Raw genomic sequence first — 19,473 nt, forward strand, 5'->3', positions numbered from 1 at the left:
CCAAGAGGGAAGTGGAGCACAAAATCTAACTATTGCCTGACTCCCCATTTCCAAACATTGTGTTGTACAGGTAGTCTATTATAAAATCAAGTCAGGTGGAGAAGTAATTGTAGTAGCTACTATAATAAGGCTTCATTCAATTGGGTACATCACACATCTGGGCCACCCATCATATATTAAACCAAAGAAGGATAGGATTTCACAAATGTGTAACAATTATGGGAATTGAACAAAATTACACTCAATAATAGGCACCTCGTACCCAAAATAGATGATTTTTTGAATCAGATGCAGTAGTAAAATATTTCACCATGCTGGACTTAAAGTCTATATATTACCAATTTTGAGTCCAAGAATAAGATATATAGAAGACTGACTTCAAAAGCAAGCAAGGTTTGTATGAGTGATTAGTCATGCCATTTAGTTATGCAATGCATCATCTACATTTATGAATTTAATGAATGTTGTATTCTGCCCATTTATAGATTCATTTTTTATTGTCTATTTGGATGATATACTAGTATGCAGTGCTCCTTGGGAGGAGCACATCTCACATTTGGCATAGTTGCTAAAGACATTAAAAAATCACTAGTTGTTAGAAAACATCAAGAAGTGTGAGTTTCAAAACAGCCTTTGGTGTATCTATGGTTTGTGATAGGTGGATGGAAGTTGAAGATAAATACTGCCAATGTGGAGGTCATCATGAAATGGTCAGAGCATACTAATTTTTTTGAGGCCAAGAGTTTCATTAGGGCAGCACAACACCTAAGGAAAATCATAGGCTCATTTTCAATAGGAGTGGCACTACTCCATGCCATAACAACAAGTGGAAAAAGTTTCTAATGGGGAAAGGATAAACACAAGCCCATTGAGGAGTTAAAGAAGAAGCCATTCAATCCAATATTTTGGAATTTCCAAACTCGCAGTACCCCTTTGAAGTGGAAATAGATGTTATGGGAGAAATCTCAATGCAGGGAGAAAAACTTATATGCTACCCTTCTGAAGTATTTCATGGGGATAGTTCTTAACTACCCTACCTAGAACAAGGAGCTCTATACCCTAGTTGTGATCACTATTTGATGGGGAAGGAGACAATATCTTACATAGATCATTAGTTGGTATTGTATCTACATGCCCAAATTGTTACTAGGAATTACAAGTGGATGGGGTTATTATAGTAGTTCCATTTAGTGATCAAATAAAAATAGGGAAGTACAAACAAGTTGGTCGACATGTTTTTAAGGCCACCCATATCAAAGATCATAACTTAAATAATCTAATGCACATGGTTCCATTAACCCATAATTCATATAGAGAGAGGCATATTTAGATGATGAGGACTTCAAGGAGGTGTTTCAATAGTTGCAAACACAAAGTCATGTGCACAATGGTGACAAGCAAGTTGACAACCATCTCTAGGATGGGTTACTCTATAAGCTGGATAGGTTATGTATTCCTAAAGGTGAGTGATACTGACTAATTAGAGAGTCTCACACCTCTAAGGTTGCACGGAAATTTAGTATAGGGAAGACAATGGCTAATTTTCAAAGGTATTTATACTGGACCAAGATGCAAGAACAAGTAACTAGGTTCACAAGAGTATGAATTATTTTTTGTACCATCTAGCCTAGTAACATGATAGAGGGTCTATATCATCCCTTATTACCCACTCATCCTTAGGAAAGAATTTCCATGGACTATGTGGGAGGTTTTCCAATAACTAGGAAGGGACATGACTACCTATTTGTGGTTGTTGACATTTTCAACACGATGTGTATTCTAACTCTAAAAACACCATCAATTGGAAAGAAGTAATGTAACAATGATAGTGAAAATTCCATGTAACAAAAGTTAAAAAAGGGAAAAATAATAACCATGGTTGATGGGACACTTATTCCAAGCTGAATGTTGGGTAAAACATCCTCGTGGGTGTTCATTTGGTTTATTATAGCTAAGAAAATTGGCAAAGGCAATGGAAAGGGCATTGGAAAGGCAAAATGGAAATTTTGGCACATTTATTTATGAATATAATGGAAATTAGGTGAAAAGGGAGGTGAAAGGTCACAGGTTGCATGTTAGGAGGAAAATGAAGAAAATAGAGGCCCAATTGATAAAAAGGCTTCTAAAGATCAGTTTGTAACCTTTTGTTAGTTTTGGAGCTCTCTCATTATTCTCTCTCTCTCTCACTATTAGACACTTAGAGTTTTCTTGGAGCACTTTGGCATTGGATCAAGAAAGAAAAAGAAGGAAATATGAAGGAAGAAGCAAGCAAGGAAGAGCAAGATCAAGCAGATACAACAATATTCTTTGAAGGTATCGATTTGATTGTGTATTTTCCTTGCTATATTTGGAATGAATGGTGTTGCATGTGGTTCTTTTGTTGTTATGACATGGATTTTTCTAGGTCTGACAGTGTTTTCAGCCTAGCCTTGCCATTTCCAGATAGCCATGGTGTGATGGGGTTCTCATGTTTTGGTTGAGCTAGATTTCCCGATGGATTCGAAGCTAAGTGAGGTGGATCTCCAATTGATATAGCACATGGCCTACTGTTCCGTGAACTGGACTATGGATCATTGTAAAGCCACTGGCCTAGTAACCCCTGAGCCAGACTGTGGGTTGCGGTAAAGCCAGGATTGTGTTGGCTCGGTGGTCCTAGGAATACATGTCAGTGAATGGCAAGATATATGTTAAAGCCAAGAGCTGGATTGCTCTCCAATGGGCCTACTAATCCCGGGTTGGGATATGCAGTAAATCCTGGAGAGTGGGTCTCGGTTTAGGGCTTAGTTATCCGATGTGGATTGTGGTAAATATTGATAGACTAGGAGATAAGAAAATTCCTCATGGTGTAGGTGAATGGATCTGGTAGCATCCATGCTTGTTTAGCCTAGTGATCAGGTGAAGATCATGGTAAAGTCTGTTATTACATATTTATTGTGTTGGCATAGTGATCTAAGATGGATCATGGTAAAACCTGGTTTATATTAATGAGGGTGAGGTAGTTTAGCCTCAAGATGCCCTGCTTAGATCTTTTGGTTTGAGTCCCACATTCATGCATGGAATATGGCATGGGGGTGAATGCCTAAAGAGAGATTTGTCTCAATCATTTTATGGTCAGGTGGAATATGGTAGTCCCATACCAGATTTGGATTTTAGATCATCGATATGAGGTTATTTCTCCTTGTATTTCTATGTGTATTATAATGGTCTATATGTGGATCATATGGTTGTGATTTCCTTGGTATTTCTAATGTTATTATGTTGGTTATGTATATGATTTATGACAGTGGCTATGTATGGTTCTCATCATATTTTTACTTGTAAATGAATAAACAATGTATCTATGACCTAATATATGATAATGCAGAAAATGATATAAGGGAAAAATGCTTCATAGCGATTCTCATATTAGTATGAGACCCATATGCTTAAATCTGTTGTTTACACGTGTAGATTACATATTTGTGATATGTTTGACGAAATTCTTATCATGGCTAGTAGGGATTCGGTTAAGGGTTTGTTCGAGTATTTACATTTGCATCATTGTTTCCTTGTTATATTTTTGTTCTGAAGGTGTCATTCAATTTTGGGCAGTGACCTGAGCTCTGGGCTTGAAAAGGTAGCTCAAATCCTAGGGACGCTGGCACAACACTGAGAAAAATAGTCCTTGGACCTGGCATGCCTTGGCACGAGAGCGTCCAGAGCCTCCTGGATGTTATCAAGCCCATAGCATGGGAGCGTCCAAAGGTCAAGTGGTCAAAAAATTCAGTGGGACCCAAGGGCTAGATACCTGAGTGGCTGGGATGGTTCCTAGGAGTCATGTAGCTAATGTGGAAGGTTTATATGTTGTGTTTCCCTCTATTCCACTTCCTTAAGGTCACATAGGAGGTTGATTCCAATCATAGTAGCCTCTCATCACATTTTTACCCCAGTTAGTCGGTTACTTAGGTAGATGTGGGAGGAGGGTGTTACAAGCAACAAACATGTTCTTTGGACATGTTTGGGTGCACTTTGGGATATCGAGGAGAACCATTTTAGATAGGGACACAAAGTTTCTCATTTCATTTTGGACTAACATTGTGGGAGAAGATGGAAACAAATTTAAATAGGTCTGCAACACTCCATCCACAAATAGATGGGAAGGTAGAAGTGGTCAGCAGGACTATCGTATAGCTTTTGAGGGGTTATAATAAGAAGCATCAAAATACCTAGGATTAAAATCTGGTATATATACAACACTTTTATAAAATATCATTCCACACTTCTACTGGTAAGTCCTCATTTGAAACTTGTTTTGGATACTTTCCACCTTCACCTTTGGATATTGCAAATGGGAAGCAAGGAGGAGTGAGGGAGGATCTTACATGGGATGTCTTAAGGGGAGAAACATTTTTAGAAAAGATAAGGAAAATACATATACAAGTACATGAGTGTGATATTCCCCAACTTAAGAATTTCAATGTAATAACATGTTCATAATTTTAATTATGATTTAATATGCTACATTAAAATATAAATAGATATTTAATTATCAGTAGGCTGGTAAAAATTGATGTACAATTGTTGGTTATAAAGTTGTATTTATGTTCTATTTTATAAATAAAAGGGAAAAATTGGGAAATTAATGGTTGAAGTACAAGTGGCTGAAAGAGGAAAGAGGTTGAAATTTATTTTAGAAGTTATTTTATCCATGTTCAAGTCCTAAGCATCTAATCTGGGAGATTAGATATAATTCTGAAATTATTATATCAACCAATTTAATGTTTCCTAGAAGACATAGAGTTGCCTTGAGAAGTGGGAAACAAAAGATCATTAATGAGAAGCTAGCTACCTGCCACTTGTTGGTGAGGTGGAGGCAATTAATAACCACCCAAAGAGTGGTAGATGGATAATACATATGTAATTTTTGTCTTTTGTCTCATAATTTTTCCCAAGAAAGGAGAAACAGAGAGACTGAAGAGAAGCAAAAAGAAAATATACAGAGAAAGGAATTCCAAGCCAAATTTCTTAGGGGGGCAACAGAGGTTATTTCAAGGTTGGGAGGAGCCAAGTACTTGATTCTTAGTTTCCAAGGATAATTTTTAGTTAGGTAATTCCATTTTTTTAGTATGCAGATTATTTATTTTGTTTTGATATTGGAAATTGTATCCTCTGGATAGTAAAAGAAAAGGAATAAATATTTTAATTGTTGAAGAAGAATTTATCAAAAATATTTTTGTATATTTTTTTTTGTATTTGAATATTACTAAAGAAACGTGAAAATAATTAGAAATGAATATATGTTCTCGTAGAATTTTGATTTAACTTTGTTAATTTGAGATACTGATAGTAGAAAATAGTTTTAACATATTTGGTTATTGTATAAAAGCGCTAGCCTGCAAGTAATTATACAGTATGTGATGTGACATAAGAAGGGAATACATTATTGGAAAAGTGTAAACAAAGGTTATGAAATAGGAAGGAAGTGTACTCCTTTGAGTATATCGAAGAAAATTTGATAATCATTTATATGGATAGATAGAACAAAACTATGCATTTTCATATAAATGAATTGAGTTTGCAACCCGAAAAGTTAAGAGGCATTAAACCTAGAAGTAAGTAATAACTAAATATACAAGAATGAAAGAAACAGAAAGTGTCATAATACCATATAACAGTCACAAATGTACAGTCATTAAGAAAATAGGAGAAACTACCTCTAGGACTACTCACGTAGGCATACCCTTGGATAATACAGAAAATAAATATGAAATTTATAAAACTATAAATTTAATTTATAAATATATGTGAACAACCCAGTTTATATGAAAAGTATATTTTCTTTTGAAAATTGCTTTTGTGGGAATACTAGATCTTTACAAAATTGTAAATATAAGTATATATTAGCTCCTCTAATTAAATGTGGACTCAAAAAAACATACGCTTCTGTTTTACATTCAAAAATAATAATTGTTATTCCGTTGGAGTTAAATACGCTTCTGTTTTACATTCAAAAATAATAATTGTTGTTCCGTTGGAGATAAGCATTAACGCCTATTGAATTAAAAGAGAATTGTTCCGGGAAATGGTAATTTCCATGGTGTATAGTATAATAAAACTAGAAGAAATTTATTAGAATAACACTTGGCTCTTCAGCCAACCTGGAGATGAAATTGGATTATGTGTTAACAGTTGGAAAGTTGTAAAACAATGTTTTTTTGAAGCTGTTAAAATCGTAAAATAAAACGGGTATGAACTAAACTATACCTGAAAAACCAAAAGAGTATATTTTAGCGGTCGCTAAGAATATGCATAAGATAATGAAAAAGACGAAATAAATTTTTTTCTCAGAAATAGGAACAAGTAATTACCTAGTGTAAATGTTGGGTCATTATGAGTTCTTGTTTGGTAAATATATGGCAAACTAGGGGTTACAGAAGAATTTTATAATTACATATAAAATTATTGTATATAAAAAAAAAAATAGAAGCCCATGATATACAATACTTCTTATTACCCCAAAAAAACAACATAACCTTATTAGATAGCTACATAAGAATAGAAACAACATTTGCAATCCATATTGTAATTTTGAGTTAAAAACATAACTTTTTTAAAGAGTAAAAAACAAAACTTTTTTGTAGACCGGAAAACCTTAGGCTTTGACGGAGAAAAGGAGTCTTCCTGTAATCCTAACTTGAGTGGGCCCAATGGTTAAGAGCATGTGTTTCTTCCTAAGAGGTCACAGGTTCAAAACCAAAGGGGGGTAGAGTATGTATGCCTTGGTAGACTCAGCAGTCAAATCTCTGCCGAAGTGGGTCCCTTGTCCCATAAACAAGGGTGTCTCATAAAAAATAGATATTAATATTAATAAAAAAAGAAACTTGTAGCATCATAAATTTAATATACAAACTTAGAAGGAAAATCCAAAAACAGAAAAATCAACTTTGACCTTAAAAAATGGATATTAATATTAATAGAAAAAAAAACTTATAGCATCATAAATTTAATATACAAACTTAGAAGGAAAATCCAAAAACAGAAAAATCAAGACCATTGTAAGTCCATTCCAATAAATAATAAAAAATTAAAAATAAAGGGAAATTTATGTAGCCATTACCGAAACCCCAAGGATAGACAAACAGAGAGTTCCTTCGAAATAACCCTGTATTGTGGAACACATTTGAAGAAGGTATAACCAGTATGAGTTTAATTGAATTCAAACTTCCTTTAAGAATGTGATAATAGAAGTTCAATCGAACTTTAGTACTTGTGCATAAGGGCATTATGAATGCATTACCATAGTAATTGGTCTCTCTCTCCAAGTAATGATACAAACAAACAATCTGCCACCAAGTACCCTGCAAATATCCTGTATACAATAGTATTAGAATGGATGAGTGAATGAAAAGAAACCTATGCATAATAAAAGAAAAGAAAATTATATTATATTATATTATAGTAATGGATGAGTGAATGAAGAGAAACCTATGCGTAACAAAAGAATAGAAAACTATATTATATTATAGTATTAGAATGGATAATTGAATAAAGAGAAACCTATGCGTAATAAAAGAAAATTATAGTATAGTATAGTATAGTATAGTATAATATAATAGAGTAGAAAAGAATAGAATATTATATTATATTAGTATGACTGAATGTGATCTTTTTAAAAGAAACATGATGCAGGAGCATCCAGCTCCGAGGAGACAGAGAATCAATGACTGGTTCGTGCAGAAACAGGACACGACTTCAAGGGTGTTTGGACAGGTCACCAAAAGAAAAATTGGTTGTTGTTTTTAGTTAATCATTGTTCATTTCTTTTTCTTTTATTTAATTACAGAACAAGTTAAGTTACTGGTTGTTAGCTTAGGTAACCAGCAACTGTTTTAGTTAATTTATTGTTTAAAGAAACAGGTAGCAGTTGTAGAATTTAGTTTCTAAACAGTTATATTCAGTGTAGCTAAAAAGGAAGAAAAACCTTTTTTGGGGGGTTCACCTCAGAACGAGTAAAGAAGATATAGCAAGACAGTATTCAAGCAGTATAGAGAGACACCCTCTGTAACTGAAGCATTGTTTCCTTTTCTGAATATAAACTACTGTTCATTACTTTTCCGTATTATACCTCTGAGTATTACAAACATTTGTTATTTTGAAAACGAATTAAGATAGAATGAAATTCACATGCTGTAACTAGAAATATTGAAGCGTTACAGGCATCAAGCTGAAACCATAAGTTACATTGTCAGGACTATCACACAGCAAAGAAGCGTAAGGCGGCCAAACAGCACATGCATACAAACAATACGAGGATAAAGTAAAGACACAGACATCGTGTCAAGTCAAGTTGCGGCCAGAACCCGCAGGCAAACGCAAAGAGTCACACGGTCATTTGCAAATCAAACACAGCGACTATTAAAAGAGGTAACAGTTCCGGAACCATTGATTTCATTAATACAACATTTCATAAGTTTTCGTAAACCACAGTTCAATAAATAACAACAGAGTCACATATCAAAACCGGCACCGCCGTAATAGCATAAGTCTAAGACCTTGTTGCATGGAGGTCATACATTGACACAGAGGAACGAAAACCTGAGGATGTAAATGCCAGCAAAGGGGCACGGCTACCCTACAAAACCTAACCAACAGAAACCTACGGCAATTCCATATTGCATAACCTAAAGAAACGCGGGAATAAGAGTAGACCCTACCCGGTCACAAGGGTACCAGAGATTGGAGAAAGTTGAAGACTGTGAATTTGAAACCCTCGCGAGTAGAGCTCCCAACCAACCTGCGCAGAACCACCGTATGAGTTAAGGCATTTCCATAACCAGAATAAATGTCAGAAGGAGATAAGTAAAGACAGTGAGATGCGAGAGTAAGAGAATAGTGGACTTACCCAAGGGTCGACGGAGGCTGCCGAGCCATAAACCGATACCACAAGCTGAAAGGCACAAAAATCCTGTAAGCATCGACAACAGGTGACAGAGGATGATAAAACATAGCACGAGAGTTTACCTCGAGGCCTGGACGCGTTCGGAGGAAAGATAGCCTTGTGGTTGTGAACACCTGCACAGAACCGGAGCTCAGAAATCGGAAACTAAAAGGATTACTTCGCCAAATTCATGAAAATATAAACCCTTACCACGGGCTTCCGAACCAGACCATTGAAGACAGCAGCTACAGTGAAGGACTCGCATCTCGAACAAGGCCACAATCAGTGACAGAGTGAGGGATATGGTGGGTTAGTGCGCCGAGAGCAGTGCCACAACAACGCAGAGCAGGTAACAGTAGGGAGACAGAGTGTAGCTGAGCCGAGAGGCCACAAACAGTGACAGAGTGAGGGTTATGGTGTGTTAGCACACAGAGAGCAGAGCCATAACAACGCGGAGCTGGTAACAGTAGGGAGATAGAGTGTAAATGAGCCGAGAATAACCCTTAAGGGTTTAACAAAGGCGGGAAGCCTTTTCGACGGAGAGAACCGGTGACCAAACCTTTTAACCGGCAGATAGGTTTGTAAATGCGCCTCGGTATTGGGGGCAGATATTTGTCCGCGCCCAAGTGTGACCACGTGGGACTGAGGTGAGTCACGTGGCTGTGACCACGTCACCAGGGCTGGGCCATCATAAGTGGTATCAGAGGTAGTTTCTTGAGTTAGAACCAATGGAACAGGGAGAAGGTGAAGGTGAAGGAAGAGGAAGAGGAAGAGGAAGAGGAAGAGGAAGGGGAAGAGTAGTCCGGAGGGTAATAGATGATGGACTTCGAGAGGAGATTCGAGTTTTGCGTGAAAGATTGGCAGTGGTGGAAGCTGGGGGAAGAAGAAACCCAGCAGATGACAGTGATGAAGAAGAAGTTGAACCAGAGGAGGAATTAGAGGGGGTGACACCAGAATTTAGATTGTTGAAGTCGGTCTTGCTGTCAAGTCATAAGCCAAAACATGAGTTGTCGACTTATGACGGAAGTCTGTCCGCAGACGTGTTGTTGGATTGGTTAAGTGAAGTCAACAAGTATTTTGAATTTGAGGAAACCAGCGAAGATAAGCAGGTGAAGTTCGCCGCCACCAAGCTGAAAGGACATGCGTCCTTGTGGTGGGACAGTGTTCAGGCGGAACGGAGGAGGCTTAACAAACAGCCTATAAAGAAATGGTCTAGAATGGAGGCCAAACTGAAAGAGAAATTCTTACCACAGGATTATCAGATTATGTTGTACAGGCAGGTGCAGAACTTGAAGCAGAGAGGAATGACTGTGAAAGAATTTACAGAAGAATTCTATAAGTTAAATTTGCGAGCAGGTTATGTGGAGGACACCCCTGAGAAAACAGCCAGATTTGTGAATGGCTTAAGGGGGGAAATCTTAGATGAGATTGGTATCCTTTCACCCCGGACAATGGAGGAAGCCTATCAGTTTGCACTGAAGGCGGAAGAAAAGATTAACCGGAAGCAGAATGCCAGGAGAGGAGGTGGAACTGGCAGGGGAAAGGGTAAAGTATTTGGAAGAGGCCGAGGTGCAGGCCCAAGTGAAGAAAGCAGCAGTTCTAAATCTGCTGGAGCAACAGAAAAAGACAATAGCACGAGAGGAGGACGACCACCCCAGCGAGGACGAGGAAATGGTCGGGGCAGAGGAGCTGTCCAGTGCTATCGCTGCCACAAATGGGGGCACAAGTCTTATGAATGTCCTGAAGCTGAACCAGCAGGCGGAAGAGGGACTTATGTTGTTCAGACTAAGGATGCTGAGGCAACACCTCAGGAAGCAGAAAATGCACCAGAGACAGGTGAAGCTTTGGTGTTGAACAAAGTGCTGTTGAAACCAGCAAAGGAGGTTGCAGAACCGGATCAGCGTAAAGCTTTGTTCCGCACTGTCTGCAAGTCGCGGGGCAAGTGCTGCAAATTGATTATAGATAGTGGAAGTACGGACAATCTTGTGGCGGTGGAGATGGTGGAAAAGTTGGGACTGAAGAAATTAAAGCATCCTACACCCTACAAAGTGTCATGGCTGCAAAAAGGACATCAGCTGTTAGTTGACGAACAATGTGAAGTAGAATTTCAAATTGGCAAGTACAAGGATAAGATCCTTTGTGATGTCATGCCAATGGATGTCTGTCACTTACTGTTGGGACGACCTTGGCAGTTCGATAGAGGTGCAGTTCATGACGGGAAAAAGAATTGCTACAAGTTTGTTAAAGATGGGATAAAGCACACGCTTGTACCCATCAAGGAGGAAAATACAGCAGAAACCAGTGGAGTGAAGGCACTGCTGTTGGGAGGAAAGGAGTTCGTGAAACAGATTGAGGACAGCGAAATCAACTTTGCTGTCATAAGGAGACCAAAGGCAGTAGTGTTACACACACAGCTGTCATATTTGCCAGAGGAAGTTCAGCAGTTACTGCAAGAATTTGGGGACATAGTGGTGGATGATCTTCCAAATGAATTACCACCAAGGAGGGGTATTAGTCATTGTATCGACTTTATACCAGGTGCAAGCTTACCAAATAAGGCTGCTTACCGTATGAGTCCCAAGGATCATGAGGAAATTAGGAAGCAAGTCCAGGAGTTACTTGATAAAGGGTTGATTCGAGAGAGTATGAGCCCTTATGCAGTACCGACTGTTTTGGCTCCAAAGAAGGGAGGAGAATGGCGAATGTGCACAGACTCCAGAGCCATAAACAAAATTACTGTCAGGTACAGGTTTCCCTTACCGAGGATGGACGATATGATGGATTGTTTGAGTGGGGCAGCCTATTTCTCAAAAATTGATCTGAAGAGTGGGTATCATCAGATTCGAATACGAGAAGGCGATGAGTGGAAGACAGCTTTCAAGACAAATGAAGGCTTATATGAGTGGCTGGTGATGCCATTCGGATTGAGTAACGCTCCCAGCACATTCATGCGTTTGATGAATGAGGTATTGAAAGAATTTAATGGGAAATTCGTGATAGTTTACCTGGATGATATTTTGATTTTTAGTAGGACTAAAGAGGATCATTTCAGGCATTTACAGAGTGTGTTGAGGAAGCTGCAGCAAAACAAGTTGCTAATTAATCTGAAAAAGTGTACTTTTTTTCAGCGAGAGCTAGTGTATTTGGGGTTTGTTATTGCAGAGAATGAGCTAAAAATGGATCCGGAAAAGGTGGCAGCCATAGTTAGCTGGCCGTCACCAAGGAGTTTATTTGAAGTCCGGAGTTTCCATGGACTAGCCAGTTTTTATAGGAAATTTATCAGAAATTTCAGCGAGATTTGCGCACCTATGTTGGACACGATCAAGAAGGCAAATCAGCCTTTTCACTGGACTGAAGCGGCAGAAAGTAGTTTTCAAACTTTGAAGAAGAAGATTACTGAAAGACCAATATTGAGACTGCCAGATTTCAACAAACTTTTTCAAGTTCGTTGTGATGCCAGTGGGACAGCCATTGGAGCAGTCCTCAGTCAAGAGGACAGACCGGTCGCTTTCTTCAGTGAAAAGCTAAATGAGAGCAGGCAGAAGTACTCAACCTACGACAAAGAATTTTATGCAATCATACAAGCGTTGAAGCATTGGCGGCATTATCTATTGGGAGATGAGTTTGTTTTGTTTACAGATAATTCTGCCTTGCAGTATATTATGCAACAGCATAAACTAAACCACAAACATGCAGCTTGGGTGGAGTATCTGCAAAATTTTACATTCGTATTGAAGCACATTAGTGGCCAAGCAAATAAGGTGGTAGATGCACTGAGCAGAAGAACCTTGCTTCTGCAGGAAAGTACAATGCAAGTTCCGGGTTTTGAACATTTGAAGGAGCTGTATCAAACTGATACCGAATTTGGGGAGGCATATGAAGCCTGTCAAAACCCTTTGATAAGGAATGATAGCATGTGGCTAGATTATAACTTGCAGGAAGGGCTGCTGTTTAAAGGAGGACAACTGTGCATACCCAACTGTTCCATGCGGGAAAATATAATACAGGAGAAGCACAGTGGAGGACTGGCTGGACACTTTGGTATCGACAAGACGGTTGCTCAAGTACAGCACTTTTATTTTTGGCCGAAATTGCAGCGAGATGTGCAGAGGTACGTGAGCAGATGCAGAGTTTGTCAACTAGCAAAGGGTCATAGTCAAAACACTGGTCTATACTCACCATTACCGATTCCGAGTCGACCATGGGATTCAGTGAGCATGGACTTCGTTTTGGGTCTACCAAAGACACAGCGGGGCTTCGATTCAGTCATGGTTGTAGTTGACCGATTCTCAAAAATGGCACATTTTGTACCTTGCAGGAAAACCAGCGACGCTACCTACATTGCACACCTATTCTTTACTGAAGTCGTTCGGTTACATGGACTCCCGAAATCCATCGTCTCTGATCGGGATGTAAAGTTTACAGGTCACTTTTGGAGAACTCTGTGGAAAAAGTTAAATACACAATTGCAGTTCAGCTCTGCTTATCATCCGCAGACTGATGGTCAGACGGAAGTCGTAAACAGAAGCCTAGGGAACTTACTTCGCAGTTTGACAGGAGGAAATTCCCGGACGTGGGACCGTGTACTTGCTCAAGCAGAGTTCGCGTACAACGATTCACCTAACCGCAGCACCGGTTACAGTCCGTTCCAGATTTTGTACGGTATGCATCCGCGAGGAGTGCATGAGTTACGGGATTTGGGGAAACTTGAGAAGCGGAGTGCTGATGGGGAAGAGTTCGCTCAAGCAATGAGCAATTTACACGAACAGGTCAAGCTGAAATTACAGGACAGCAGTCTGAAATACAAGCAGCGAGCTGACACAAAGCGTCGGGAAGTTCAGTTTAACGTTGGGGATGAAGTCCTTGCGTATTTACGTAAGGAGAGGTTTCCGAAGCGGGAGTATAACAAGCTAAAATTTAAGAAGATCGGCCCTTGCAAAATCATCCGCAAATTTTCTGCGAACGCTTACGAAATACAGTTGCCGCCCGAAATTGGAATTTCTCCCATTTTCAACGTGGCAGATCTGTTTCCCTATGTAGCCAATTCAGAAGACGATACAGCAACTACAGCACCACAGAAAGACAGCTATGAGGAAGGTTCTTGGACAAGACAACTACCAAAGGCACCACCCCTTGAGATCGAAGGAATACTGGACACACAGGTAGCTAGACGCACACGCAGGAAGGAGTATCTGCGATATTTGGTCAAGTGGCGGAACCATCCAATAGAGGACAGTTCTTGGCTCGACACAGCGCAGATAACTAAAGCAGGCTACTCTGTTGACGAGCTCATGGAACGGAGCCATGACTTTTTGCCACCCCGGGAGCCTGATGCAGGAGCATCCAGCTCCGAGGAGACAGAGAATCAATGACTGGTTCGTGCAGAAACAGGACACGACTTCAAGGGTGTTTGGACAGGTCACCAAAAGAAAAATCGGTTGTTGTTTTTAGTTAATCATTGTTCATTTCTTTTTCTTTTATTTAATTACAGAACAAGTTAAGTTACTGGTTGTTAGCTTAGGTAACCAGCAACTGTTTTAGTTAATTTATTGTTTAAAGAAACAGGTAGCAGTTGTAGAATTTAGTTTCTAAACAGTTATATTCAGTGTAGCTAAAAAGGAAGAAAAACCTTTTTTGGGGGGTTCACCTCAGAACGAGTAAAGAAGATATAGCAAGACAGTATTCAAGCAGTATAGAGAGACACCCTCTGTAACTGAAGCATTGTTTCCTTTTCTGAATATAAACTACTGTTCATTACTTTTCCGTATTATACCTCTGAGTATTACAAACATTTGTTATTTTGAAAACGAATTAAGATAGAATGAAATTCACATGCTGTAACTAGAAATATTGAAGCGTTACAGGCATCAAGCCGAAACCATAAGTTACATTGTCAGGACTATCACACAGCAAAGAAGCGTAAGGCGGCCAAACAGCACATGCATACAAACAATACGAGGATAAAGTAAAGACACAGACATCGTGTCAAGTCAAGTTGCGGCCAGAACCCGCAGGCAAACGCAAAGAGTCACACGGTCATTTGCAAATCAAACACAGCGACTATTAAAAGAGGTAACAGTTCCAGAACCATTGATTTCATTAATACAACATTTCATAAGTTTTCGTAAACCACAGTTCAATAAATAACAACAGAGTCACATATCAAAACCGGCACCGCCGTAATAGCATAAGTCTAAGACCTTGTTGCATGGAGGTCATACATTGACACAGAGGAACGAAAACCTGAGGATGTAAATGCCAGCAAAGGGGCACGGCTACCCTACAAAACCTAACCAACAGAAACCTACGGCAATTCCATATTGCATAACCTAAAGAAACGCGGGAATAAGAGTAGACCCTACCCGGTCACAAGGGTACCAGAGATTGGAGAAAGTTGAAGACTGTGAATTTGAAACCCTCGCGAGCAAAGCTCCCAACCAACCTGCGCAGAACCACCGTATGAGTTAAGGCATTTCCATAACCAGAATAAATGTCAGAAGGAGATAAGTAAAGACAGTGAGATGCGAGAGTAAGAGAATAGTGGACTTACCCAAGGGTCGACGGAGGCTGCCGAGCCATAAACCGATACCACAAGCTGAAAGGCACAAAAATCCTGTAAGCATCGACAACAGGTGACAGAGGATGATAAAACATAGCACGAGAGTTTACCTCGAGGCCTGGACGCGTTCGGAGGAAAGATAGCCTTGTGGTTGTGAACACCTGCACAGAACCGGAGCTCAGAAATCGGAAACTAAAAGGATTACTTCGCCAAATTCATGAAAATATAAACCCTTACCACGGGCTTCCGAACCAGACCATTGAAGACAGCAGCTACAGTGAAGGACTCGCATCTCGAACAAGGCCACAATCAGTGACAGAGTGAGGGATATGGTGGGTTAGTGCGCCGAGAGCAGTGCCACAACAACGCAGAGCAGGTAACAGTAGGGAGACAGAGTGTAGCTGAGCCGAGAGGCCACAAACAGTGACAGAGTGAGGGTTATGGTGTGTTAGCACACAAAGAGCAGAGCCATAACAACGCGGAGCTGGTAACAGTAGGGAGATAGAGTGTAAATGAGCCGAGAATAACCCTTAAGGGTTTAACAAAGGCGGGAAGCCTTTTCGACGGAGAGAACCGGTGACCAAACCTTTTAACCGGCAGATAGGTTTGTAAATGCGCCTCGGTATTGGGGGCAGATATTTGTCCGCGCCCAAGTGTGACCACGTGGGACTGAGGTGAGTCACGTGGCTGTGACCACGTCACCAGGGCTGGGCCATCAAAACATTACCTCTAAGAGAAGTCATTGGAACATCTAGATGATCTGTAAAAGTTCTGTTGGCAGGTAGAAGGCGAGGTCAAACTTCCATTCCATTGTAAGACAATGGAAATCGATCGATCCTATAATATAATATAATATATACATATTCAAGAAGAGCGTTTGAATTACACCCGTTACCATCAGTGATCAAATTTGAACACATCAGAGCCCTTCAAAGAGCCTCTGGCACGTCACAAAAGTAGGGAGAAAATTTTACTAGTAAAAAAAAATTAAAATTTGAATTTTGCCATTTTAAAAAGAAATTGGAATAATATTATAAAATTTTTTAAGAAGGGCTGTTAAGTTGTCAACTCGTCTAATTTTTTTTTTTAAATTTCATTTTTTCTGAAATCTAGACTTTGAGAATTTCAATTTCCAACTGTCAGTGCACTGTGCCTCTATCACAAATTACAATAGTTAAACTTGTAAATTTCCTTTCTCAACTGATGTTAAATCCCATTTCAGAAACAACAGTTTCCGAGTTGCTCCCATTTCAAAAACAACAGTTTCCTTTTGAATTGTATTTTCTAATTTGGGCCTAAAGCTTTCCATGCTAGCTTCAAATGAAATAAAGCTAGATTCAAATGGAATAAAGCTTTCCATGCTAGATTTTACAAAAAGTCTGTGACGATCGAGATTAGGGCCAACCAGTGCAGAACGAAGAGGAAAACATTTCGGAAACAAAAGTATTTCAATGAAACACATTAGGTTGTTCCTATGTTGAATGGATGGATGAATTAGCTCGTTTCTATGTTGAATGGATGCATAAGGTACGAGAGATCTAAACTTTCTTCATATTAATATGAACAGCAATTGGAATCTCTAATTTTTCTGGTTTCTGTTTCAGTAATTCATTTGTTATTTGTAGGTGTTTCTGGATTAACATTTCTTTGTCAATTTGTTTTTAATTTCTTTATTCCAGCTTCAAGGGTAGAGCATTGGGTGCAAAGCGCCTAGTGAATAGTAACAATACTACTGTAATTTCTTGATTCAGTGTCTAGGGCAGAGCATTGGGTGCAAAGCGCCTAGTGAATAGTAAGAATACTACTACAGAGTCATACTTTTTTAAGGTACTGTATATTGTGGTGTTTATCGATTTGATTTCTTTGTGAACAATAATTCATCTAATTATTTTCAAAATTGGTAAGATGATTTGTTTGTTCATTCATTGTTTTCAGCGACTTTGTTGAGTGTGTAGGGTGGAGAGTTTCTTGTACAAAGATTCCGGTGAGCATTGTTTCTCTCAAGAAATATCATTCTAAGGTACCTTCCCAACTTGTCCAGACTTTTCTCTAGACTTCTACTCCTATTCTTCATGATTTCGCTCTTGTTGGTGCAGTCTGTTCAATGAGAAATTATCTCACGAGAGAGCTGCATTTTTTTCAAATTCTGTCATTATTATTTTTATCTATTACTAATAAAAACCATTAAGGCTTGATAGCTTTCGATTTGATAATGGTAAAAATCACCGCGTCTTAATATCTTTTCATTTATAAGTCTATGTGCTCAGCAATAGCAAGGTGTGGTTATACTATGTTTTAGAGTTTTTAATTGAGATTTGGTAAAACAATTTTTGTTGGATTATGTTATTTCAATGATCCATGTTGTTATATCATGTTTTGGAATTTTTACTTAGAATTTAGCAAAATCATTTTTATTAGATTATATTTTTTATTTATTAATATATAAATAAATTATATATATATATATATATTCAATGAAAAATCAAACTATGATTCTAATAAATTTCTGCCAAACAAATTTGATGGAAAATATCATAAAAAACCTGACAACATAGAATAGTTACACCAGCGCTTCACAATCAATAGTTGTAAGTGTGAGATGTTACAACAGATTCGATTTTGACAATTTTACTTGTATGGAATTGGAAGAATTGAGGTATTGAATTAAACATTGTACTAAATACTGATATAGTGAAGTTATAAAAGAAACTTTGGTATGCACAGGAGAAACAATCTATCATAAACATCTTACAAGCTAGAATGAAAGTTTTCCATACAACATTGCTGGAATTGGAGGTACTGTATTGAACAGTGTACTACATACATACACACACGGATATATATATGTGTGTGTGTGTGTGTGTGTGGAGGTATTGAACAGTGTACCATATATATATATATATATATATATATATATATATATATATATATACACACACGATGTGCTCAGTGGAAAGATTCTATCATTAAGTAAAACTGTTAATCTCGCAAAGTCTCAAACAACAAATCCATAAACAATACACATTAACCTCACAAATTCTCAAACAACAAATCCATAAACAATACACATTAACCTCACACATTCTCAAACAACATATAAGAAACGACATGCTAAGCATTGGAGAATTATTACATTTGAACTTGGAACTGTTGTATAAAAGAAAAGTTCAATATATAAAAAAATGAAGCTTTTGAAACGCTGGCAATTAAAGATTTTTAGAAGATCAAAGATCATGCCTTGAGTTTAGATTAATTACCATATGCAACAATTATATACTCTATTGTAAATGCAGATTAGTAGGTCTTCAAGCTATTCTTGTTGGAAGGGAAGTCTAGTGAGAGGAAACACCAATTCCTACTCCAAATAGATTAGTACAAGTTCCTTCTCTAGGTGAATTAGTACAAAGACCAAGAAGTAATGATACAACAAGATAAATGTCAAACCACAAAAGCAAAGGCAGCAAGACATTACAAAATATGCATGATAGAAATTAGTTGTGGTAAGGGAATTCCTGGCCCCCAAGAGTGGAATTGTAAGTTGTTGAAATGAAACAGATAAAGAAGGGCAGAACTGCCATTTGCATGAAGTCCAAACAACAGAGAATGCAACAAACATGTTAAAAAGGGGCCATTCTTGATGTTGTAAGGCAAGGGAGAAGAGTTTATTTTATCAAAGAAAAAAAAAATGCTCTGATGTGGTAAGCATGTTTTTCTTAACTTTATGGGTATTATCATAAAGTTTAGTTTAGTTGGGTAACATTTAAGGAATAACTATTCAACTAAGGTGCTGAGTGTGGGCGAAGGTATTTATTCCACCAAAGATACTCAGTTAATCCCAGAAACTATTGAAACCTGTTTATATGAGCAAAATGGCCCAGTTGCTCCCAAAAAATTGAAGAAATCTAGCTATCTGAGCAAAATGGCCCACAGATGGCAAACATGTCCTATTGGGGAAGTTGAATTGATGTAAAATATAACCATTCCTTAGAGCAACAAG

General features: G+C 38.3%; 1 protein-coding gene across 1 annotated transcript in view; it reads left to right on the top strand.

The window, feature by feature from the left end:
• Positions 1 to 9,645: 9,645 nt before the first annotated feature.
• The window catches only part of LOC149180525 (uncharacterized), a 107,107-nt gene continuing 97,279 nt past the window's right edge, over positions 9,646 to 19,473 (top strand). Inside the window, exons 1-4 of the mRNA XM_089413900.1 lie at positions 9,646 to 11,076; positions 11,197 to 11,577; positions 12,046 to 12,120; positions 12,574 to 14,079. Of these exons, the coding sequence (XP_089270026.1) occupies positions 9,646 to 11,076; positions 11,197 to 11,577; positions 12,046 to 12,120; positions 12,574 to 14,079 (3,393 nt within the window). The remainder of the gene's footprint in view (positions 11,077 to 11,196; positions 11,578 to 12,045; positions 12,121 to 12,573; positions 14,080 to 19,473) is intronic.

Source organism: Pinus tabuliformis, chromosome 3_2 (assembly GCF_031772625.1).
Source record: "Pinus tabuliformis cultivar Carrire ecotype Pingquan chromosome 3_2, CPIR1, whole genome shotgun sequence".
Lineage (NCBI taxonomy): Eukaryota > Viridiplantae > Streptophyta > Pinopsida > Pinales > Pinaceae > Pinus > Pinus tabuliformis.